The sequence below is a fragment of the Lithobates pipiens genome, unplaced genomic scaffold (genome assembly GCF_037356315.1).
Source record: "Lithobates pipiens isolate NorthernLeopardFrog02 unplaced genomic scaffold, aLitPip1_a1.2 Scaffold_19, whole genome shotgun sequence".
Classification (NCBI taxonomy): Eukaryota; Metazoa; Chordata; class Amphibia; order Anura; family Ranidae; genus Lithobates; species Lithobates pipiens.
Genome location: NW_027507764.1, coordinates 245971619 through 245998435, shown reverse-complemented (window position 1 = coordinate 245998435; position 26817 = coordinate 245971619). Strand labels below are relative to the sequence as shown.

The 26817-nt window shown below is 47.5% G+C and overlaps 1 protein-coding gene across 1 annotated transcript in view; it reads left to right on the top strand.

Annotated features, from left to right (window-relative positions):
* TENT4A (terminal nucleotidyltransferase 4A) overlaps positions 1–26817 on the top strand; it is a 686787-nt gene that overhangs the window by 536479 nt on the left and 123491 nt on the right. Inside the window, exon 10 of the mRNA XM_077491885.1 lies at positions 24014–24163. Within this exon, the coding sequence (XP_077348011.1) occupies positions 24014–24163 (150 nt within the window). The remainder of the gene's footprint in view (positions 1–24013; positions 24164–26817) is intronic.

Below are 26817 nucleotides of genomic sequence, written 5' to 3'. Positions count from 1 at the left end.
AGTGAAGCCAGGGATAGCCAGTATCTGGGGAGGCCAGGGGGCTGCGAGCCAGAGGTTGCCAAAGATCGCCGCAAAGCCCGTGGAGGCCGCCGCGTCGGTCACCACCCGAGGTGAAAGGGAGGACACGGAGGGGACGAACAGGGACACTCCATTCCAGGAAGATAGGAATTCCTCCCACATGGCAAGGTCTGCTATAGCTGCGGAATCCAAGCTGAGTACTTGCTCCGGGTCCTGAGAGTGGGACAGTAAGGCTAACAGGCGTGACACGAACGAGCGCCCCTGGGGGATGATGCGCATGGCGAAATTAAGCATGCCAAGAAGGGATTGAAGCTGTCTCTTGGTACAAGTCCTGGCACGGGTGAAGTCCCTCAGGACCGACCTGATGCGGGTCAGTTTATCCGGGGGAAGGCTGGCCTGCATAGTGTTAGTGTCTAGGCTGACCGCGAGAAAGGTGATGGCCTGCGATGGACCCTCCACCTTATGCTCGGCAATGGGGACGTTAAGATTATTGAAGACTGCCCTCAATTTACCCAGATCTCGTGGAGGAGAGCCGGGTGACTCTATCAGCAGGAAGTCATCCAGATAATGAATGACTTCCTGACACTGGGCTACGTGCAGCAAGATCCATGCGAGAGCCTGCGCAAAAGTGTCGAAGAGCCAGGGACTACTCTTGGATCCGAACGTGAGTTTAGTGGCAAAGTAGTACAGCTGCCTCCACTTGATGCCATGCCAGCACCAGAGGGATGGATGGATGGGAAGAAGCTTGAAGGCGTTTGAGATGTCGGCCTTGGAAAGCCAGGTACCTGTGCCTGTTTTAAGAATGGCCTGGATGGCCATGTCCACAGATGCATATTTAAGGGAGAACTACTCAGAGGGGATAAGGGAATTGAGGCTGGGGACCGTAGAGGAATGAGGCGCTGACAAATCATAAACCAATCGAGTTTATTAGAGAACTTGCCCTTGACAAGCCCAATAGGGCTGACTCGCCAGGTGTTAAATGGGGGCTGTACGAAAGGGCCGATGACAAAGTCCTGGTCTAGCTCAGATTGCAGCAGTAGGTCGATGGCTTGTTCATCCGTGGCTGCTGACCGTAGGTTCTGGCATTCGTGCGTGAGGTGAGGGAGAGAGACAAGTCCAGTATGAAAACCTTGCGTGAAGCCCTGGACGAGGTAGGCGGATAGTGAGGGGGTAGGATGACTGGTGAGGTAGACACTAAGCCATGAAATGTTGAGCCGGCTCAGTCAGGACCTCTTGAGCTGCTTGAGCTCGCACATCAGCCGGGGGTGAGCTCTATGACACTGGGTGCACACATGGAGCAGCCTACACTGACTAAAATTGCACGACCCACTGTTGTAATTGTTGCAGATTGGTGCGCCGCCCATGGTTTTGACTGGGCGCCCAAGCTTATCGGTCTGTGGCAGGCGTGCCGGTGCCTGTAGGCCCTGAGCGGTACCCGAGGTAGATGGACTGTCTAAGGCCGGGGCTGCCAGTGAGCTAGCGCACCAAGCCGCAGTATGAGTTGCTGACTGGCAGATCGCACACAGAGGGGACCGTAGCCCCGCGAAGTGGCGGCAGAACAGCTCGGTATCCATGGTGCTCCAGTCCGTAGGTGACTGGAACTGGGAGAGCCTGGCGGCTGCTTTAGCGGAGAAAGAGCGGTGGTAATCATAGAATGAAAACCCGCCGTACTTGTAACCCAGGTCAACTACCACATGGAGGTACCGATCCAGCTCCTCCCTCCTGCCAGGGGAGGCTGAGCAAATGATGTCCCTCATCATGCCGAAAGCCAAGGTAAACTTGGTGATTGAGAGTTTCCTGTCCAGTCTGGAATCCTTGGCTTTGAGGACCACTGACACGTCCCCCCAAGTATACGCTTTGTTCTCTGCCAGCTCGTGAATAGAGATGAGGAGAGAAGCCAAATTGACGTCTTTGCCCTCTAAGATGTCCTTCCTGATGTTAGCTGACACCAGATGGGACGGGTACACTATTGGTGCACATCCGGAGATACCTGCGGGAGAAATAACAACTGGCTCGGATGCTGGTACTGGCAGAGGAACAGCGGGGTGGGTCTCGAGGAGGGCCACTCGACTCTGCAGTTCTGACATTGAGGTTGTGAGGGACGACACCAGGGTGTGAGATTGAGGAGGCGATGGAGCCTAGGGAGGCCTGCTGGGCGCAAGCCTCAACCGCCGCAGGGGGAGGAAACAGGAGCCTGAAAAGCTCGGCCTTTCTGGCTGTTGCTGGAAAGGGCACGCCCCTGCGTCTTAGCTCGGCTGTGAGCCTGGGAATGGTCCACGCTCTGAAGGCCCTTTGGCTGCCATTTTCTGAGACAACAGATGGAGACAATGGAGCCGTGAGGTCCTCGCTGCCAGCCTGGGACATGGTGGCAGAATGCGGGTCTGGCGAGGCTGCTAGCCCTCTGATCCGGGTTTTCTCCTAATATGGACCTATAGGGGTGACATGGATTACAAACTGGTTGGAGACTCCTAAAGAAAAATAAATTTTTCTTCTTTCCTCTTTTTTTTTTTTTTTTTTTTTTAAAGAAGGATGCTTGTGCTGAAGAGCGTTTCCTACCAGATGATAATGCTTACCTAAGGAGGCACCGTCCGACCAGGTGCAGGCTGGACCTACTGAACTCGACTGACCTGAGGAGATGAAGGTGAAGTTTTGTTTGAGACTCCCACCTGACGAACGGCTAGCTAACAGTGGAGGTGAGATTTAGACATGAAACGACACAAATTAAAGAAACAAATGCAATCTTCTCTTCTCTTCCCTTTTCTTTTCCCCTTTTCTCTCCCCTTTCTATTTTTTTTTTTTTTTTTTGTCAACTCCATAGCGAATGAGGCTGACGAGCAAGGGCCCCCCGATAAAATCCAACATTGAAGAATCAACTGGACTAGAAGCGGGAAGCGATGAGTGACCATAAAATGAGTGAATCTGCCATGACAGAGATCCGAATCGCCATGCCACGAACTTGCGACCGAGCACGAAACGGATTCTGGAGCATGTACTGAAATGAGGCCAATCCTGGGGCACGCCGGGACGAATTTGGTCCACGAATGTGACTATTCGTACCGGAACGTGATAGGTGAAATGAAATGAAACCCATGACAAAGACTGGAATCAGAAGACAAGCCCATGAACCTAACAGATGAATCCCGTCTTTGGAGCATGTACTGAAATGAGGCGTAGCAGCTGGGCACACCGGGACGAATCGGTGCATAAATAAATGTAACAGGATTCGAATCGGAGCGTAATAAGTGACAGAAATGATATCCCATGACAGAGACAAGATTCAACGACTGGACTGATGGTAACAACAAAGAATCCGACTCTGGAGCATGTACTGAAATGAGGCGTAGCAGCTGGGCACACCAGAACGAATCGGTGCATGAAAATGCGACAGGATTTGAACTGGAGTGTAATAAGTGACAGAAATGATATCCCATGACAGAAACAGGATTCAACGACTGGACTGTAGGTTACAAAGAATCCGACCCTGGAGCATGTACCAAAATGAGGCGTAGCAGCTGGGCACACCAGGACGAATCGGTGCATAGAAGAATGCGACAGGATTCGAATTGGAGCGTAATAAGTGACAGAAATGGTATGCCATGACAAAGACAAGAATCAAGGACCGTGCGTGATCCTGCGAGTGACTCAGTCTCTGGAACATGTACAGAAATGAGGCCGAACCCTGGGGCACTTCAAAGCGAATCGGTGCACCAGAGGTGCGACAAGATTCGCGCCGGAGCGCGGCTAGTGACAGAAATGACTTGAAACGGTAGAAATGAGTGGGACTGAAATGACTTGAACGAGATAAATGAGATGCATAACACAACTGCATGAATGATGAGACATGTCGAATCTGGAGCAGACCAACCGATGCGTGCGGACTGCTTGCTTTGTCGTAACAAGCAGTCGGCTGTGAGTCGAACGATTCGACCGATGCTAATAGAATGCTCGGGGTGTCGAACGGTTTCGAATGTACCTGCCAACGAATCGCCTGACGTGGCGTGATCGACCGAAGGTGATAACGACTACATCGTAAGTAGAAACAGTGACATGAGTACGAGAGCCACAGTAAAACATTCGAGCGGTTCGTGAGTTCAGGAAATGTTTGCATTGTAATACATGAACTGAAAAAAAGGGGGTGCCGAAGCCCTACCTGCGACAGCCGGCCCGACGTGTAACGACAAATTCGATGGGTAAGACGACACTCCGACGGCGAAACCCACGGACGCTGATGAACGGGAAGATGGTCAAGACGGAGACGAACTCACGAACGGGCTCACTGCGTCTGGTCTAGGATAGTCGGCCCTTGATATCTGACGTATCAGGTATCGCGCACCGGAACCGACGAGGAAGATGGGCGAACGGCGGGTTATATACACGACCGGGCTCCTCCCATAATTTCAGGCCACCATACTGGCCTTTATATATATATATATATATATATATATATATATATATATATATATATATATATATATATATATATATATATTACTCCTAAAGAGGCCAAAACATTTCAAATACCAATGCATTTAAAGTTTTCAGTTACATGCCAAGTCCAGATATCTAGGACTGATAGAAACTTTTGTTGAACAGAAGGTATTTGGTTTGACCTCATTCAACATGTTCCGCATATTGCTTCATCAGGAATAGGGTGCTGAAGTATACAGTAAATCAACACAATAAGTATACCTTTTTATTATACGTGACATGTAATTGCTGAGATGTGGTAGAAGTGCGGAAAAGCTACATCTTCTTCCAAAGAACAAAAATTTCATATTGTATGCAGGTCAGTCATCCATCCCTGTATGCTTGTAATCGCACAGATTTGATCAGTACTGATCACCGTCTGTTGATTCAGAAAAGGAAGCAATTGGTAAATATCAGTAAAAATATAAGGTACTGGAAAAAGTAGTTTTACTTACCCTGATAACCGACAGCTAGCGAACTCCTCTTCTCCTATATGTGGATTGTCTCCCAGACTACTTCCTATCTAATGCAGGGCTATGGATAACCAGACTACAAGGGGGAATTTTTCTTCTGGAGTTCAGATTTAAAAAAAAAAAAAATGTGCCAAGGACAGTTCAACTTGATGAAAAGAGCCAAATGATGCTGAATGTTCTTTTGCCAGGAAATTAGGTGATGTACATTTTGTGAATGGTTTCATATACTAGAAAGGTTTGTTGCGCTAAAATATAAACAACAAATAAATGAAAATAGCTGCTAACATCATAATGCTGGATACAATAGGGGGTAAGAGGTGTAGCGCTAAAAAAATGGTAGTAATAAACAAAAAGTTCATTAATATAAAATTGCTGAGATGTTTAAAACATAGGTTGAAGAGGAAAGACTGTCACCAACACCCGCTATAACTGACTCTTACTGCCAGTGCATTGGATATGCACAATAAATGGATATGATTGGTCAAATCCTCATTTCCTCCTACTCATCAAACGGCCCACTTAATTATAGCAAGAGGTCCTCCTTCCACTGGCCGACCAAATGCAATCATCCCAATCCCAGTAAAAGCGTGACGAAACGGGGGCGTGGCTTGGACATGGCGGAGGAAGGTCGCGTTTAAACTGAGCTCGCGGCCGAGTCCTTTCCCAGCCGATTCATGCAGCTCCTTTGCCCGCAGAATGCTCACTGCCAAGCGGTGTTCATCGCAGTGGAACAGAGGTAACCACAGGCAGACCCCCCGTACCTCACCTCCGGGAGGAATCCAGCGTCTCTTCGGCCGCAGCCAGCCGAGTGCCGAGGACTCCAACATGGCGCAGGCGCATACACTGCACGTGCCAGACCCGGACCACACTACAAGGCCAGTATCTCCGGCGGGCTCTCACAGCCCAGAGATCTTCCCCAACACTACGCATGCCGGCTCGTCAGACTCCGGAGGAGCTCCGCAACTGAGCCAGCCAGGTGGAGCGGATGCTGAGCTGAAAGCCATCCTTAAAGCGCTCCCTACCAAAGCGGAAATAGAAGCGCTGGTGGGTCGCGTGGAAGCGGCCCACCGTAAAGAACTCCAGGTAGTGAAGCAGGAGGTGAAATCGCTATCGGGGAGACTCGCGGCGAATTAATCCACTCTGGCAGCACTAGACAGCAGGGTTGCTGCCCTGGAGGTGCATGAGACTTCTCAGACAGACTGATCGCTTGAGCTCCAACTTTCTATGGAGGACAGGAGCCGCAGGAACAACCTGCGGCTTCGTGGCCCTCCCGAGGCCACGGGGGCGTCCGACCTTGAGGCCACGGTGGTGGACATCTTCCGCAGGGTTGCTGGTGACCAAATACAGGGCCGCCTAGAGTTTGACCGGATCCATAGGGCGCTGGGCCCCAGGTCGGGGGACCCCGCCAGGCCCAGAGATGTGATCTGTTGCCTACATCATTATGCCCATAAGGAAAACATCACACGCAAGGAGTGGGATGTGAGAGACTTGGAACTAGATGGGGTGCCACTAACGATTGTACCTGACATCTCCAGGGCGATCTTGCAGCGGCGGGCGCTCATGAAGCCATTGCTGGACTTGGCCAGAAGTCGGGGGTTCACTTATCTCTGGGGTTTCCCCCTGGCGGTGAATTTCCAGAAAGATCAACGATCATTTGTCCTCCGCTCACCGGAATCTCTGCCGGCCCTATTCACCTTCTGGGAACAGAGCCGATCAATGTCCCTAACTGGCTTGGCTTCCTGCCAAGGCACCAGGGCCGCAAGAATAACCCCGTGCTGAGGGGTGGTTTACCACCCAGACCACAGAGGAGCCGACGACGTTTCTGAGTAAGTGAGGACTGCACCTTCCCCGGACACAGTGACTAACAAAGACGCCATCTCACATGGTCCTGCACGCTTACGCTCTACCACTGACCTCCTGGACCCGCAGGTATGCTATCTCACTGCTCTTCGACTGCTTTGCAGGTTCTCTTCCCGCTCTCCCCCCCTGCCTTCTACTCTCTAGTACCAATGGACGTTACTCACTGCACAGAAGAACACTTTTCGGGCCCCTTGCTTGGGCCCGCAAAGGAAAATGGTGTACAGAGCACACTGCACCCTTGGGTTGGTTTTGACATGCTCGCCGGGGTACCAGCGGTCCAGCGAACAAAGACAATGTTAGGAAAAACTTTGAGTATGATGTTTGTTTGGCCTAACTGGGAAGGGAGACCACATTGTGCATGCTACTGTATAAACAGGTTGTACTGCCGGAGCCTCCATGGGTGGCAGGGTGAGGGGCCATGTATAGCGATTGGCCGCAGCGGTACTGTTTGGACACCTGATCGCGGTGCTCCCCCCTCCCCTTGCCCGAGCTCTGGCCCCGATGCCGGGCACGGTGGGGACCTTTGGTGGGAGCTTGGGGCCTTGGCCCCCTCGGACCGGGGGAACTCGACTGAGGGGCTTCCCTATCTCGGAACGGGGGGGTGCCATGGCCGAACACCGGAGGCTCCATCTTCTTTGGGACACCCGAGGGGTAAACGGGGGTCCTTGGGCTTTGCACGCACCATGGTGGGGGGGGGGGGTGGCCCAGGGGGGGGGGTGACGGCGCTGGGGCCCAGGTTGGGAGCGCGGCCCTGGGGAGGGGCATACATTGTACCTCCATGACAGCACAGGGAGCCCTCGGGTGGTGGGAGCGATGGCCGAATACCTCTGAGGTAGCGGGCAGCTGAACCTGACATGTGAAGATGTAGGGGGGGTGGCTTTTGGATGGAAGCGCCCCTGATATTGGGACACAGCGGGGCCCTAAGTCTGATGAGCGTAATAGGGATGGATGCACATACATTGCGAGTCCGGGGGGATGCACTTAGCTCTGGGTATCATTTGAGCTCTTGCCACAAGGTTTCACCTGTCTGTATATTCTGCATACATGCATGTGTTGGTAGGATTTATTCTGTTCTCCTTAATATGTTGACGATTGCAAATGTTACATAATGCTGAAACACTGTATTAATCACTCATGTGCTGGGTCGGGTGGGTGGGACGGCTGGAGCCCTACACCTTTTTCCAGTCACAGTCCGTCTCCACCCCCAAATAGGTCCGCACTTACCTCCGCTTTAATTGGCGTAGGTACTGTGCCTTTAAAAGTTTACACTTGTACTTTTAGCTAGCGGGTCTCATAGCTGGGACCTGCACTACTTTGCCCCTCTCTTTCATTGTCTTTACCCCCTTCTCGTTCCCTTCCCCTCACCCTCCCCCCTTCACCCTCCCCCTTCTCTCCCATCTCGCATTCAGTAGCCAGGGCGATGGATTCCTTAAAAAATGTATCAATTAATGTTAAGGGTCTGAATACCCCAGAGAAGAGACGTGTATTGATGGATGACCTCCACAAATCACGTGCGGACATCACTTTTATCCAGGAAACACATTTTAGACAGGAGAAATAACCGATTCTTAAAAACAGATTCTTTCCGACTGCTTATCACTCCACTACTCCCTCAGCCAAGTCTAAAGGGGTCTCCGTCCTAATATCAAACAAACTCCCCTGGCAGTGCCAAGCAGCATTGGGAGACCTGGAGGGTCGTTTTATGTTTATTAAGGGTCTGGTGGGAGGTACTCCCTTCACGCTGACCTCCGTTTATGCACTGAACAAGCACCAGAGTGCCTTCATAGCGAGGGTCCTAGATAAGCTTGGGAACTTCACCACGGGTCAGCTGATCCTTGGGGGGGGGGGGGGGGGGGACTTCAATGCCCCGCTGATTCCCTCCTCAGACACATCTTCTGGACTGTCTTCAATTCCTCCACTGCATAGAAAATGCATAGCTAGCTCCCTACACAAGGCCCAATTGGTGGATGTTTGGCGCTTAATGCATTCCGGAGAACGTGACTACACATTTTACTCGAACACCCACAAGCTTTACTCTAGGATCGACTACTTCCTTGTACCTCATAATCAGCTACACTCGGTAAAAAACACCTCCATTGGGAATATCACATGGTCGGACCATGCTCCCATTACCCTAGAACAGTGATGGCGAACCTTGGCACCCCAGATGTTTTGGAATTTAATTTCCCATGATGCTTCACTACACTGCAGGGTGCATGAGAATCATGGGAAATGTAGTTCCAAAACATCTGGGGTGCCAAGGTTCGCCATCACTGCCCTAGAATATATGCTGACAGGGAGACACAGGGCTGGCTCAAAATTTTGGAGGCTGAATGAGAGCCTCATCCAAACCCCTGAACTTGTGGCTGAAGTAACAAGGGCACTGTCCCTGTACTTCCAAGAAAACGCCACCCCAGACTGCGACTTGGGCACTTTATGGGAAGCGCACAAAGCGGTCATCAGGGGGCTTTTGATCAGCCATGGTTCACGGGTGAAGAGGGAGTGCCCGGAACAGCTGTCCAGACTGCTGTCCACCATGTCCTCACTGGAAGAACGCCACAAACACGCCCTTCCCGGTCACTTGAATCTGAACTAGGGACGATTCGCAGGCAGAAAACCGATCTGCTATACTACAGAGCCAAAGCGGCGCTACATACCTGTCAGGTGACAAATGCAGCAAGACCCTAGCTAGAGCGGTGCAAGAACAGAAGCAGACTTCCTACATCCCCCACATTATTAATCCTGACGGCCAAAGAGTCACCCTTCCTGAACAGATATTTGACGAGTTTGGGCAATTCTACTCTAAATTGTATAATTTGACGTGCAACCAGCCCTCCCAAACTGCTATAGTCGACTGCATTGCGACCTCCCAAATGCCCTCCCTGTCTACAAACATACAGGAAGAATTAGAAGCGCCTATTACCATGGAGGAACTCCGCACGGCCATCGGACACCTGAAACCGGGTAAAGCCCCGGGTCCAGACGGATACCCGCTGTCGTACTATAAGACCTTCCTCCACATTTTGGGACCACACATGGTGTCCTCCTTCAATACAATCGGGTCTGACGTGACCTTCCCTAGGGAAATGCTGAAAGCCCATATATCCCTGATTCCCGAGAAAGATAAAGACCCGACTTTATGTAGTAGCTACAGACCCGTATCCCTGCTGAATGTATACTTGAAGTTATTCTCCAAAATCCTAGCGTCCCGTCTAGCGCACCATCTCCAAGCTCTAGTACACCAGGACCAAGTGGGGTTCATACCCAACAGGGAAGCCCGAGACAACACGATAAGAGTCCTCAACCTCCTCCACATAGCTAATAAAAGGAACTCTCCCTGTGTATTCCTGAGCAGGGACGCTGAAAAGGCGTTTGATAGGGTTCATTGGAATTTCATGCTCACAGTACTCAGACATATAGGCCTTGGAGATAGAATGTTCAATTGGATAAAACGAATTTACTCAAACCCCACTGCGCAAGTGAAGGCGAATGGAATTCTCTCACCACCTTTCGCTATCGCTAATGGCACAAGACAGGGGTGTCCCTTATCACCTCTCCTCTTCGCCCTATCGCTGGAGCCATTCCTATGTAAGGTAAGACTGAATTCGGACATCCAGGGACTTGTTGCTGGGGATACGCATTGTAAGATTGCAGCTTACGCAGACGACCTGCTGTTCACCCTATCCAACCCCACGATATCCCTCCCAAGCCTTAAGGAAATTGCCGTACCCCCCGAGTTTCACTCTCCATGCAAATGCATTTCCGCTTTAAATGGACGAGTGAAGCGTTGAAATATCTAGGAACTCTTATCCCACCTGATTTTCAGCGTACTTTTGCTTTGAACTTCCCACCTGTCCTGGCGAGGACTCATGTCCTGCTGGAAAAATGGAATAGCGGATTGCACTCCTGGTTTGGTAGGTGTAACCTAAGCAAGTCCACACAATGTTGACATGAAGACATGAGACATGAAACACATTAGAGATGCGCATACTAGGAGGAAGTTCCAACGCGTAAGCTACTGGGTTAATACTGCAAAGGATACGGAAAGGCCCAATAAACCGAGGTGCAAACTTCAGTGAGGGAACACGAAGCCGGAGGTTGCGAGATGACAGCTAGACCCTGTTCCCAACCTGGTAGAAAGGTGCAGGCAGGTGTCTGCGGTCAGCATGGAGTCTGTACCTATCATTAGCATGACGCAAAGCCTCCTGAACTTGTACCCAAGTGGAACGAAGACCACGGAGATGCTCCTCTAATGCAGGAATACTCTGTGGAACAAACGAGTAAGGCAACATGGAAGGTTGGAAACCATAATTCGCCATAAATGGAGACAATCGGGAGGCAGAATTCAAGGCACTGTTGTGAGCAAACTCTGCCCAAGCTAATAGGTCAGACCAGTTGTTATGATGGTTAGAAATATAGAAACATAGGAATTGCTCCAAGGACTGATTGGCTCGTTCTGCGGCCCCATTAGACTGCGGGTGATACGCAGAAGAGAACGCAAGCTGGATTCCCAACTGTGCACAAAAGGCTCGCCAGAACCGGGAGACAAACTGACTGCCCCTATCTGTGACAATCACCTTGGGTAGCCCATGTAAGCGAAAGATCTCCCGAGCAAAAATGGAAGCCAGTTCCTTAGAGGTAGGCAACTTCTTAAGTGGAATACAATGACGCATCTTTGAGAACCGGTCCACCACCATAAGGATAACCATGTTGTCGTGGGAGTTGGGCAATTCCACAATGAAATCCATAGACAGGTGAGTCCAGGGCCTCTCTCCATTGGGTATGGGTTGTAGGAGGCCCACTGGAAGGTGTCGTGGAGTCTTACTCTGAGCACACATGGGACAGGCAGCTACGAAAGCAGTAACATCAGCCCGTAGACTAGGCCACCAGAATTGTTGGGAGATGGCCCAAATGAGTTGATTCTTCCCAGGATGGCCAGCTGCCGTGGGAGAATAAGTCTGGAGTACTGCAGTACGGAGACTCTCTGGGACAAAGCAGTGGTCACAAGGTTTATCAGGAGGACCATGGACCTGAGCAGCAAGAATCTTGTCACCCAAAGGAGAAGTAAGACTGGTGCGAACCGTAGCTAAGATACGATCAGGAGGAATCATAGGAACTAGAACCGACTCCGACTTGGAAGTGGAGGAAAATTGTCGTGACAAGGCATCCGCCCTTGAATTCTTAGTACCGGGTAAGAATGAGACAATGTAATTAAAGCTCCACAAGAAAAGAGCCCATCGCGCCCTTCTGGGAGAGAGTCGCTTAGCCTCAGACAAGAATGTAAGATTCTTATGGCCAGTAAGAATAGGAACGGGCACAGTGGTACCTTCAAGGAGATGTCTCCATTCTTTCAGGGCCAAAGTGATCGCCAACAGCTCTCTGTCTCCAATCTCATAATTGCACTCAGCAGGTGACAATTTCTTGGAAAAGTAGCCACACGGATGCATAGCGCTCTGAGTTAGGACGTTGAGACAGAAGAGCGCCAACTCCAGTCTCAGAAGCATCAACTTCTAGGATAAAAGGCAACGTAGGATCAGGATGTGCCAACATAGGAGCAGAAACAAAGGCAGCCTTGAGAGTCTCAAAGGCCTTAATGGACTCCGGAGACCAACTCTGTGGTTTACCGTTCTTTCTGGTCATATCAGCCAGAGGCTTGACCAGAGATGAGAAGTTACAAATAAACTTGCCATAGTAATTGGCAAAGCCCAGGAAACGCTGCAGAGGACGTAAACCCACGGGTCGAGGCCACTGTAGGACTGCCGAAAGTTTCTCTGGGTCCATTGAAAAACCAGCAGTGGAAATAGCCCAGGAATGTAACCTGTTCACGATGGAACTCGCACTTCTCCAGTTTACAATAGAGATTGTTCTCTCTTAGTTTCTGAAGTACATGACAGAGATCTGTGTGGTGGCTCTCCAGGGACTTGGAAAATGAGTTTATCATCGAGAGAGACCACCACACACAACTGCAACAAATCTCGGAGGACATCGTTAATAAATTCCTGGAAAACTGCCGGAGCATTACAAAGGCCCAAAAGGCATTGCCAGGTACTCATAATGGCCTGTTCTGGTATTAAACGCAGTTTTTCACTCATCGCCCTCTTTAATGCGCACGAGATTGTATGCCCCTCTCAGGTCAAGCTTCGTGAAAACCGTTGCTCCCTTGAGGCGGTCAAATAACTCAGTAATCCATGGAATCGGGTAGGCATTCTTAATTGTGACACGATTGAGACCCCTATAATCTATACAAGGTCTCAGTTCACCGCTCTTCTTTTTCACAAAGAAGAAACCAGCACCAGCAGGAGACGAGGATTTGCGGATGAAACCTTGAGAAAGTGCATCAGCAACATACTCCTCCATGGTCTTATCCTCCAAGACCAACAAAGGGTAAACCCAGCCACGAGAAGGTATGGCACCAGGTTGAAGGTCAATTGCGCAATCAGAAGGGCGGTGTGGAGGCAAACTACCGGCTTGACCTTTATCAAAGACATCGCCAAAATCACGGTACTCCTCCGGCAGGGAGGGGAGTGAAGCGGTGCACAGGACCTTGGATACCTTCAGGAAGCATGTCTCACTGAATTGTGGTGACCAGGAGAGAACCTCAGCACGGAGCCAATCAGAAGAGGGGTTGTGCCTCTGTAACCAAGGATAACCAATAACCAGCGGAAGTCTGGGTGAGGAAATAACTTGGAATTGGATTATCTCATGCTGAAGAGCCCCTACTGCCATGGACAATGGAACCGTCTCATGAGTCACATGGGCAGGCTGTAAAGGTCTCCCGTCAAGAGGCTCAATGGCAAGTGGAGTATCACGCAGCTGCAGCGGAATCGAGTGCTGCGAAACAAATGCAGCATCAATGAACAGGCCTGCAGCCCCAGAGTCGATTAGAGCCTGTATCTCGATGGACTCCTCAGCCCAAGAAAGAGTGACCAAAACCAGGGGCTTATCCTTCTGGATAACTGGGGACAAAACAACGCCACCTAAGGTCTGTCCATGACAGGACCCCAAGGTTCGGGCGTTTCCTGGACGGGTAGGACAAGACTTAAAAAAGTGACATGCCTGGCCACAATAAAGGCACAATCTCTCCCTCCTCCTAAAAGCTCTCTCATCCACAGAGAGACGCGTGAAGCCCAGGTGCATGGATTCATCTTCACTGACCAACTCGGTACCAGGAAGCATGGGAGGTGAGGGAGGCATGGGTGGGACTACAAAGCTCGGAGGCAAATGTACAGGAAGCTTCCGCAAGCGCTCCTTAAAGCGGAGGTCCATCCTAAGGTGGACCTTCCGCTCATTGGAACCCCCCCCCCCTCCGGCGCCACAATTGGCACCTTTCAGGGGGAAGGGGGGTGCAGGTACCTGTACAGTACAGGTATCTGCACCCACTTCCGGCGTAGATTCTGCAGAAGGTACGCCCCTTTCTGCAGAATCTACGCCCCTTTCCGAAGGTCCCCCGCCGCCTGCTGGGAAACACGCGGATCCCAGAGACAGCGTGGACCATCCTTATTGCGCAGCGCGAGTCGAGCATGCGCAGTAGGGAACCGGGAAATTAAGCCGAAAGGCTCCACTTCCTGATTCCCATACCCCAGATGGCGGCGGCAGCACCCGAGAGACTATCGAGGGATCGGCTTCGGGTGCCGACATCGTGGGCACGCTGGGCGGGTAAGTGTCATTATTTTAAAAGCCAGCAGCTGCAGTATTTGTAGCTGCTGGCTTTAAAAAAAAAAAAAAAAGCGGACTCCCGCTTTAAGAGAGTCTTTCTCTGAGTCTGGAGTTAATGAGGATGGCAAACGAGATCAAGCTCTCCAGTTCAGTGGGTATATCTCGGGCTGCTATCTCATCCTTGATGGAATCCGAGAGACCATGAGAAAAAGCAGCCACGAGGGCCTCATTGCTCCAAGCAACCTCTGTTGCCAGAGTACGGAATTCAATGGCGTAGTCGGCAACAGTTCTCGTACTGTGTGATGGACATGAGGCACTTGGCAGCAGAAGCGGAGCATGCAGGAACGTCAAAAAACCCTTTTAAAGGAGGCCACAAACTGAGGGTAACTCAAGACAACAGGTTTTTGCGTCTCCCATAGAGGGTTAGCCAAGGCTCTCTCAGAAAGCAAAGATATCACAAAACCTACTTTTCTTCTGTCCGTGGGAAACGCCTGGGGCAGCATTTCGAAGTATATCTCAACCTGATTGAGAAACCCTCTGCATTGAACTGGATCGCCCCCAAATTGCTGGGGAAGCGGAGCAGAACCAGACATACCTCTTATAGAGGTAATACTTGAGGCGGGTGCCTGCACAGAGACTGGCGCAGCAGCTGGGACGTCCTGCGACTCAGGTTGTACCGGAGCAGCCACCGTGGGGGATTCCAGGTGAGCCGTGCGATTCAGGAGCGTTTGTAACGCCAAGGCAAACTGATCCATGCAGTGATCTTGCTCATCCAATCTGGAAAAAATATTACCAACAAGTGGATTGACTGTATCTTCTGTATTCATGGCCTTCACGTACTGTCAGGAACCATGAAACAGAGACAGAAGTACAATCTAATCACACTAGTTTATTAATAAAAATAAAAAGATAAATGGGAAAAAGCATAGTCAAGCAAGCCAGAGTCCAGTAGCCAGATCGGGTAGTCAGCCAGTCCAGACGTCAGGGATCCACGGAGAGCAACTGCAAGCAGGATGGAAACCAGGAGGGATGTTAGCAAGCCAGTCTTGAACCAGCAGGAGATGGTTCCTAGTGATGTGACCAAATGTGAAGGCAAAGGAGAAATGAGCTGGAAGACTTGTATATAGGCAGGCCAGACGAGCATCATCGGGAACAGCTGGTAACTGAAGAGAGAGAAGAGAGCTGGCAATTAGCTGACAGCTAAGCGGCCAGCCCAGAGGAGGAAGGGCTAAGGCAGCCCTGACACATACATTGTTTAGGTCTCCAAAGACCCGTACACACTGGTATTTTCCTCGTCCACGCCCTGGCTGCTTCTTCCTTCTCCCCCTCCCTCTCCCCCCCTCCCTCTCCCCCCCTCTTCCCTCTCCCCCCCCCCTTCCCTCTCCCCCCCCCCCTTCCCTCTCCCCCCCCCTTCCCTCTCCCCTTTCTCTCCACCCTTGTTCCCTCCCATCTTCCTACTTTACTTGCACCTACTTCCTTGCTAATTTCACCATGATAATGGAAAATGTAGGGAGGAAATCCAGCTAACACCGCAATCAGACTATCCAGTTGGTCCTTTTTTGCGACCAAGTTTTTGCACTTTGTGGGTAACGCGACCAATTCTGTTGTATTTGTATTGATGTTTGATGACATGTTTATGTGGTCTGTAATATGTTACATATTTTCAGTCTTCACTTATTTTTGTTCTTTATGTATCGCTGGGAATCCTCCCTTAGTCGGTGTTCAATAAAAACTGTATATTTGAAAAAAAAAGCTTGACGAAACAGTATACTTCCAAAGGTATAGCATGACAGCCACATGAGTAAAAAAATGGAAGAGACACTCAGACATCCAGACATCCAGATATCGCAGACATCCAGTAGAAAAGCAATTTTATATTATAAAAATTTCCTCTAAACTCACATTTAGTAAGTAAAGTACAGGCAAAAGGATAGCGTCCTACCAGTAAAGTACAGGCAAAAGAAAAGCGTCCAGCACTTCCTACCGACAAAATATACTAGAAAGCAAGAGGAAGTTAGGGGTTTGCACAACAGCTGCAAACAGGGCTGGACTGGGACAGAAATTTGGCCCTGGACTTCATCCAGACCGGCCCACTTACATTTTGAGTGTCCCATCAGCGCCCCCTTAGATCAGAGTGTCCCATCAGCAGACCCCTAACATCAGAGTGGCCCACTGAGCCATCGGCCCTCCGGGAAACTCCCGGTAGTCCCGATGGCCAGTACATGCCTGGCTGCAAACAACTCTGGCGCTGAAGGAGCTGAGAGCAGAAGGTCCATTTTGGAGCACTGAAAGTATAGTAATGTCTGTTTTTTGCCAGAATAAAAGTTGTAAATCAAACCTAAGTCTACATAGTGGTATTGACCTCACTGGACCTAACTCATAGTAATCCAGAACATTTTAGAAAGTGTCTGAATTCCTGGAGATCAGCTCAGTGGCTTGAATATGGAAGGAAGGGCATCCTTAATTATACTTGTTGCAAAATGTAATATTGTGCAACACAAGGAATACTAGCTTCCCATACCAGAAAACCAGGGTTCCTTTTTTTTTTTTTTTTTTGCTACATTCACTTTCGCTCCAGCTACATCCAGCTTTGCCCCCTCCTTTCCCAGAAGGCATGAGCCAGGTGAAAAAAGTAATGTGAAGCACAATGAAAACAACCCCTTATTTTCCTAGCTATAGGCTTTTTCCCGTGAAGAAACAGGTTTAAAACTGAATTTACAAAACCCCTCGTTTGAGGGACTTGCAGATTAAAGCACAAATGCTCCTATGAACTGCGTTATGTTCAACAGTGGATCTCAACTCCTGTCATTTCTCACACAGCAAACTGACATACCTACATACAACCACTCCTCCAATGACCTTATGAGCCCACTGTTCTATAACAAAACACTGATCACCTTTAGGCTGGGTTCACATATATGGGAATTGTATGTGTTTTAAACCGCATCCAATTTGCATGACATGTGAATGTTGAATGTGGTATGAATTTTAAAGTATGGGGAATTTTAAATATATTAAAGTGATTGTAAGGGTTTGTTTAAAAAAAATAAAATGACACACATATCATACTTACCTCCGCTAATTTTGCACAGATTGGCCCCGAACTTATCTTCTGGGGTCCCTTGGTGACTCACATGGCTCCTCCCTACATCTGGTTACCTTGCAGCTGCCCTCCCGAGTCCAGCATTCGGCGTCCATACAGGCCGAATGCAGGGCTCAGCCCCACCCCCCTCCCCCCCGGCGCCTCTGTCATTGGATGTGATTGAGAGAAGCCGAAGTCTATCCAATCAAGAGCTGAGAACCCCGGGCAGAGTTCCTGTGGGTCGAGTTCTAGGGCTCAGATAAGTAAAACGAGGGGGGCTGGGGGTCGGTCACTGCCAGGTGATTTTTCATCTTAATGCATAGGATGCATTAAGATGAAAAAAACACAAACCTTTACAACCTCTAAGTGTTTTGACGAATGGTACGTGTTAAATAAAAGGGTAATGTCTGAATCTACATATAATGAATCACAGTGCCTCCAGCCACTTATAGCAGTTAATAAAAAAAAGTAAACTTTGTTTAGACAATCAGTAACATACCAAAATAATTTCCTGAGTTGATTAACTGCTTCAGCCCTGGAAGATTTTACCCCCTTCCTGACCAGAGCACTTTTTGCGATTCGGCACTGCGTTGCTTTAACTGACAATTGCACCCAAACAAAATTGACGTCCTTTTTTTCCCACAAATTGAGATTTCTTTTGGTGATATTTGATCATCTCTGCAGTTTTTTATTTTTTGCGATATAAACAAAGTGTCAATTTTGAAAAAAACGCAATATTTGTTACTTTTTGCTATAATTTCCCCTAAAAATATATGAAAAAAATTATTTCTTTATCGTACATCATAGGACACAGAGCCTTAAGTATTTACTTGGTGGGTTATAGCTACCTTCAGGTGTTGACACTGTCAAACCCAATACAGGAAGTTGACTCCCCTATATAACCCCTCCTCCTTCCAGGAGTACCTCAGTTTTTTTGCCAGTGTCAAAAGGTGTTTGCACGAGTGAAAATGTGCTCTGCAGAGCTCCAGAAGGGATCCATGCTGGATTTAAAAAGCCTCCAGGATGGTACCCGGGCCTCACATAGAAGAACAAGGTTTTGCCTGTAACGCTCCTCTTTGAGGCCAGGACCCTAGGAACCAGGACTCTTTTTGGTCTTGCTACATTACCTAAATCTGTCCTGAGGGGTGCTATACAGGTCCAAAGGAGTGGAAACCCTATTAAAAGGACCTCAATCTTTGAAGGTATAACCACGCTGCCTGCCATGATGGGTGAAGTTTGGATCTGTCTGTTTATAGCAGTATCCTGCAGCGAGGAAAAGGTGAGAGGAAAGCATAGGAACTGCAAAGTCCACCTATGACTTTTATTTTAATTATTTTGTAAAATGCCTTAAAAACTCCTCTAGATGGAGTAATAGTGTATAGACCCTGTTTAAATCTGTGCTAATACAGCGTGCGTCTTAGCACCTGGAGGGGGGTCTCCTCTCCCCCTAAGGCTGGATTCACACCTATGCATTTTTAGTGCTTTTTGCATTTTGCAACGTGTTCCATAGGAAACCATGGTAAATGGACTGTAGTGCAAATCTGCAAAAAGCACTAAAAATGCATAGGTGTGAATCTAGCCTAAATGGGGAAACTGAGTGGATAGGGATACATGTTATGTTTAAACATGCATAAATCTGAAAAGCTGATAAAATGGCAGTATAAATCCGCTTGCCACCCGCCTCCCCTCTGAGGTGATTCTTGCTAAAGCACAAGAAAGGGCGTGGCGCATAGTCAATCAGGCTCACACCAGAGAATGCTTAAAGCTGATACTCTGCAAATCGTGTCTATCAGAGCAGCTGAACCAAGGCTGCCACAGGACACAGAAGCGCTGGTGCACGTGAGGGGTTTACACAGGTATTTGCAGTACAGGAAAAAACTTATTGTTTAGTATTCGATCATTCTATGTGCTACCACTGTTTTTCCTACTATTGTTCGAATAAATAGAACAGTTCTTAGAGTACCTTTGCTTTTTGTGCTTTGCACTATGGCTTCAAGGCTTACTACTAAGGCACCAAAACCACCCCCAGGCGCTGTGAACTCCACACATGCCTCCATATTGTCATCCTCTCCGGAGATACCTGACATGGCAAGCCAGGGTGAGTCATTGGAAGCAATTGGTGGTGCAACTGCTTCTCACACTTCAGCTCCTGTATACGTGACTGAAGATGCATTTTCCTCTGTACTGCAGGGCTTAGAAGGAAGATTAGCGCTTTAATCGCATCCTCCATTAAAGGGGATAAGAAGTGTGCTAGATCCCTCTCTCCCACTCCAAACCCCTTATCAGGGGAGCAGTGGGGACAGGATGAGGTATTACCCTCAAACAATCGGGAAAAACAGACCGATTATTCCTCTGCATTGGAAACAGCTGATGTTCCAGCTTTACAATCTAAGGTCAAACCCTTATGGACATGGTGCGCTCCATTTTCATGCTACCCCTAAACAGCTGAAAGTCTGGTTTCTTCTTTGGGTTATTTGAAACCTTCACAACCAGTGCATGCGTTTCTGTCCACACATTGCTAGAGAAGCTTATTTATATTGAATGGAATCATCCACATAAGCATTTTCTACCTCCAGAGTTTCCTCAGTTCTCTATCCCATGGAAAAAAATTGATTACTGTAAAATCATTGCTTACAATTTCATTGATTACTGTAAAAATGTCACTGGCAGTGAAGGGGTTAACCACTAGGGGGTGATCAAGGGGTTAATGTGCTCCCTAGTGTGTGTCCTAACTTAAAGTGGTTGTATGGTCAATTTTTTAACTTTTACCTACAGGAAAGCCTATAATAAGGCTTACCTGTAGGTAAAAAAAATATCTCCTAAACCTGTACGGTTTAGGAGATATTCCCCTCGGTATGCGCCGCTGACTGCAGCGGCGCATGCGCACAAGGGGGTTCTCGCCGTGAAAATCCGGCAGCGCTCGTCCGGCCGGACTGAAATCTCCCGCGCGCATGCGCGGGAGTGACGATATCGCGGCTCCGGCCACTCACAGCGCCGGAGCCGCGATACCCGGAAGAGACGCCGAGGGAGCATATCAGCTCCCTCGGCGTGGATCGGGCCAGATGTCGGGGCCTCGTTCTAAGGTAAGTATTTCATAATGAGCTGGTATGCGGTGCATACTAGCTCATTATGCCTTTTGCTTTGCAGGTTTAAAAAAAAAAAAAAAAAAATTTGCGGGTTTACTACCGCTTTAAGGGGGGAGGGGACCATGTAGGGGAAGAGATATATTGCTGTTCATACTCTGTATGAACAGGCGATCTGTCACTTCTCCCCTCAGAGAACCGGAAACTGTGTTACACATAGATCCCAGTACTCCGTGTGCCCCGAGCGACTGTGGGAGCCGGCTCTGTAGGCAAGCAGGGGGTGTGCGCGCCCCTAGTATCCACATAACGTTGCTTCGCCCAGCTGTGCCATTCTTCCGCAGTACAACTGTGGCGGCTGGTCGGCAAGCAGTTCATCTATGGGGAATTCTTACCAATGTATATCTCCCAGTTAAATTAATAAGTAAAGTGCAAAAAGAGTGCAGCGCTAATTAATACCAAACTATATCAAATATCAATCAATAAATAAATTAATAAAAATTATTGATATACTTATTTAAATAAATAATCCCACTAAAGTGACATAAAATAAATAAAAAGACCCTTCAAGTTGACATTAAATAAAAATCTTAGATAAATGAAAACAATATCCAAATAGTAGTGAAAAATCCCTGAAAAATTAAAACTAAAGCTGACACCCACCAACATTTTATATGTGAAAAAATTAGCTCTAACAAACAATCATATATTAAACAAGTGATACATTCATTAATCAAAAAATTCTAATATATATTAATAAAGTCCGATACAAAGTGAGGTAGTTGATAGTGCACAAGATTAAGGCTTACCTGTAGGTCCAAGAAATATCTCCTAAATCTATACAGTTTAGGAGATATTTGCCCGAAGACAGGCACCGCTGTCTACAGCGCATACATCTCATTGCTTCTTTAAATTTCCTCAAAGATCTTCTTTAACCACTTCAATACAGGGCATTTTCACCCCCTTCCTGCCCAAGCCAATTTTCAATTTTACTTTTTTGCTATAATATCCCAATTTTTTTTATTCAAATTTTTTCCTCAGTTTAGGCCGATATGTATTCTTCTACATATTTTTGGTAAAAAAATCACAATAACCGTATATTTATTGGTTTGCGCAAAAGTTATAGCGTCTACAAAATAGGAGATAGTTTTATGGCATTTTTTTTTTTTACTAGTGAAGTAACTGATCAATACATCTTATTATTATCATCAGTTATGTATTACTTTGTCTAGTCCCTTTAGATTAGTCTATCTATACTCTGAGCACATGCTATCGTTAATATCACAATACTATAACAATTAGCTATGAAACCAAATACACGGTCTAGGATCAATCAAATCTCCTTTATTTCCCAAGGAAATCAGAAAGCTTGCATAAGGTATCAATAGAAGTTACAAGAATACATAGCATACAATCAGAATACAATACAAGCAATACTTATCAGATCTTCGCGGCTGAGCCTCATGATGGAATGAGAGACAGCTCCCTTTGATGAACCCCTTTTTGATACACACCTCAGCCACACCACACCCCCATTGCCCACCCTCCTTTGCCTGTGGATCAATCAGCGTCTCTGGGGCGTCTCCTCCCCCAGGCTAAATATCTCTGACAGTCCTGCCATAATTGGCCTCTGGGGGGCAGTGTTTGCCCATGAATTGCAACTGCTCCGACTGGGTTCACATCTTGTGATTCGATCTCGGACGCCCCTCCCGCTCATTAGTCCTAAATCTCTTTGAAGCTCCGTGCACACTAGGTGGCCTGAATAGAGCTCATTCTGCTATGCAGATTGTGTTTGGTGACTTGGTTGTACCAACAGATATGTAGAAACTTTAGATGTATCATGTTCAATTCCAACAACTAGTAAAAAAGTTTTTAGTTTTTTAGTTTTTACTAGCGAACTGTGCTATAAAAAAATGCATTTATTACTGTATAAATGTCACTGGAAGGGCAGGGGCTAAAACTAAGAGGTGATCAAAGGGTTAACTGTGTCCTAGGGAGTGATTCTAACTGTAGGGGAGGGGACTCACAAGGGGAGGAGACCGATCATATGTTCCCAGTACAGAAGAACACTGATCGGTCACCTCTCACCTGACAGGATGTGGATCTGTGTGTCTACACACACAGATCCACGGTCCTGCTTGGTTAACGGGCAATCGTGGGTGCCCAGCGGATAACGTGGCCGTTGGGCACATGCATCGAGTCCCAAGCAACATGGCGGCACTCGCCCCCCAGATGGCTGGGAAGCCCAGGACGTCCTATAACGCCTGTCCAGGATGGGAGATCCCATCTGTGGACGTCATAGGACTATGGGCAGGGTGGGAAGTGCTTAAACATGGAGATGATTTTAATGTAGAGAGATTTTGTACAATATTGTCCAAAGTATTGGGGTGCCTGCTTTTACACGCACATGAACTTTAATGGCATCCCAGTCTTAGTCCGTAGGGTTCAATATTGAATTGGCCCCACCCTTTGCCTCTATAACAGCTTCAACTCTTTTGGGGAGGCTGTCCACAAGGTTTAGGAGTATTTCTATGGGATTGTTTGACCATTCTTCCAGAAGCCCATATGTGAGGTCAGCAACTGATGTTGGATGAGAAGGCCTGGCTCGCAGTCTCCACTCTAATTCATTCCAAAGGTGTCCTATCGGGTTGAGGTCAGGACTCTGTGTAGGCCAGTCAAGTTCCTCTATCCCAATCTCCCTCATCCATGTCTTTATGGACCTGGCTTTGTGCACTGGTGCGCAGTCATGTTGTAACAAAGGGCCGTCCCCAAACTGTTCCCACAAAGTTGGGAGCATGAAAATGTCAAAAATATGTTGGTATGCTGATGCCTTAAGAATTCCCTTCACTGGAACTAAGGGGCTAATCCCAATCCCTGAAAAATCACCCCACACCATAATCCACCCTCAACCAAATGATTTGAACCAGTGTTCAGAGCAATGTCCATAAAGACATGGGTGAGCAAGTTTGGGGTGGAAGAACTTGAGTGGCCTGCACAGGATGGTCGAACATTCTCATAACACTCCTAAACATGGTGGACAGTGTTCCCAGAAGAGTTAAAGCTGGTATAACTGCAAAGGATAGACCAACTCAATATTGAACCCTACTGACTAAGACTGGAATGCCATTAAAGTTCATGTGCGTGGAAAGGCAGATGTCGCAATACTTTTGACAATATAGTGTATATGTAGTACTAATTTTCTTCTGTTTGTGATATGTATTGTGGAGGGAGTGAATCGCCAAATTCTGTCAATTTAGAAATTTTTACGATGTGGCAGTTCAATTTTTATCTTTCGTGATGCATCTTTACTTTTCATTTTGGAAATCTTATCTCCCATTGAAAATGTAATAAGCACCAGGCATTTTTTATGCTTTCAGGGTAGTTGTACCATCAATGCCATGCCTGTTGGTATATGTCCATCTCCTGGGATCCAAGCTGGCTTTAAACAGATATCATTGAAAGCACCCTATCCTGCTGTTCATTCAACAACTATTAGCCATGCTAAACCAAGTCCTCATTATTACAAGGTAAGGCTGTTTTTGACATAAATGTCTGCGTGTCAGTACTGCATAATTTACTTGATAAACCTTTATATGCCAACTGCTATATTTTTCTTTTTGTAACATTGCTCCAATGGCCTCTCACATTTTTTCCATGCTGGGATTTAGATGGGGCAAGGCAAAATGGTCAGTTGCCCAAAACCACCCACAAGCCTCCAGATAACAGCTCCCACCCCCTGGTGTTTCTGCATTTTATCTGCTTGAGAGGCTGTGGCAGTCTGATTTATTTTTTGCACAAAGTGACAGTTCTGTGTCTGGTCATCTGCTTCCAAATTAGTTAGCAATTACTAATCCAAAAGAGAAGGTGAGCTCAAAATTGTTTCTCCTTTCTGAATACACCACACTGCTGCTTTGTACCAAGCAGGTGGAGAAGAGGACATTTTTGGCAACCAAAAAAATGTAGCTATTACAAACTGTTTTTTCATAACCATGTACATGTCAGGGCTCTCTTTTCCACTTTCCTGAACATCTTGAATCTAAGCAGATGCCTTAAAGTAACTCCAATTTTGTTGAGAAAAAAACATTCCCCTCTGGCTGATCAATGTACATTGCAGGGATCTTAAACTTTCTTGCAGATTCCTACCTTTTGTTCTGAAGAAATAGCGGTTTGTGTCCATGTACATCTGTAGTGAGTGAATCTGTAGGGAAGTGACTATAATTATTAATAATTAATAAGCTGAGGCACCTGCAGGGCTCTGATAAGTGGCAGGGTCTTCATCCCTTCAGACAAGCTATCCCTTTTGAAAAAAAATTTAATTTTTGTTGTAGGGGATGCCAAAAATCTGACTTGCATCTTAGCACAGACTTCTGGGAAATCTATAAGCCAATTATACAAGCAGGGGATTTCTTGGGAGTGATCTATACACCATCTGTGTACAGAACACCTCCAGGTTGCCATATTAAACGGCATTTTAAAAAAGATGACAGAGCTGCAGTTTGAAAATGAAAGGTAACTTCTAATAACATGCAGTTGCAAAATTACTTGTTGCAATTGTGTACGCTATATTTTTTTATTTGACATTTCTTTCCACAGGAAAGTGGCGTTAACTTTAAGTATTATGGGATAGTATGTCTTGGATTAGTCAGAATCTATCACAGCATCAAAGAGAAAATGAACAGATTGAAAAAATATTTTATAAGCAGAGGAGTTAGAAACTAGATAGGAATTTCAGTCTAATGTTGGGATAAACTGTCTTGATGGCCTTTTTTGAGACAGGTAAGCAAGATGTGTTTATAATCTACATGATCCACATTAGACTGCACCTATCAAAGCTGCTACTTTTAATCTTAAGACTTTTTATTTTTTTTTTTTTTAACAGCAAACTGGAGTTCCAGTAGTTTTTGTGTTTTATTAAAAGTCAGCAGCTACAAAAAGTGTAGCTGCTGACTTTTAATAAAAACACACTCACCTGTCCTACGAACCAGCAATGCGGCCGCCCAAACCCTTGATTCTTCCACTCCCCAATGCCAGAATTACAAGTGTGGGAACCCAGCTGTGACAGCTTGCGACTTGACAGCACACTGCACATGCTCCAGTTGTGCTGCCCATGCTCAATGGCCGGGCAATCTTCTGGGACCTGTGACTTGTCCCAGAAGATTGCAGGGGGGGAGGGGACAGGAGAACTTCCGCTTGAGATGCCTAGGTGGCCCAAGCAGGAGTTGGGAGCAGGTACCTGCCAAAGCTAGGTGCCCCCCCCCCCCCAAAAAAACACGACATGTCAAATGTGGCATAAAAGGGGGTGAAGAGGAATGGCACGGGCTCACTGGCTGGATGCAGGAAAAGGGAGGGGCCTGAACATGGTGCCGACTAGTTGTGTTTGCTAGGAGTACTGAGTAGCTCCCAATCATTGTGTGCTACCACATAATCCTTCTGGAAACCTGCAAGCCCCTCTTGCCTGAGACACCCAGAGCGACACAGCCTGTGAACGGATTGTGCACATAGTGAGAAGAGACTTGATGTGGCTGATGGGATTGAACTGCAGCAGAGAAAGACACTTCAATGGAGCAGGGTGGGAAGGTAATGGATTGCAGCAGCTGAGAGTGGGTGACCAGTTTACATGGATGTTTGTGTTTGAAGCTGAAACTCCCACATGAGAGATAAAAGCAGGATTTAATGGAGGGGGTAAGTCTCTGATTTATATACTGAAATTTGTATTATAATAGCTGAAGTGCCGGTTTTAAAGACCATTTGTGAAGAAACAAACTGTTGCATGGTGCTGTCTCTATTTAAAGACAGTCTTAAAGGAAATATATTGCAAAATAATATCGCACAGTGTGGTCCATGCCTAAAATCGCACAGTGCAGTTCACACTTAAAAGCTGACTCGGAGGAAACACAGCCGCACAATGTTACAGGGTGCAGTCTACACCTAAAAACTGACTTGGAGGAAACGCACAGCTGCACAGTGCCGCATGGTTTAGTTCAAACGCACAGTGCTGTATGGGGTAGTTCATACATAAAGCTGTCTCAGAGGAAACATACAGCCATGCCTAAAAGCTGACTCTATATAACCTCTCCAGATACTCACGGGCCCTTTGATGTGGAAATTTAATGAGTCTCCTGCAGGACCCTGAGGTTTTGGATGATGTACTCAAGGAGGTGACGTGGTTTTTCCAGACCAA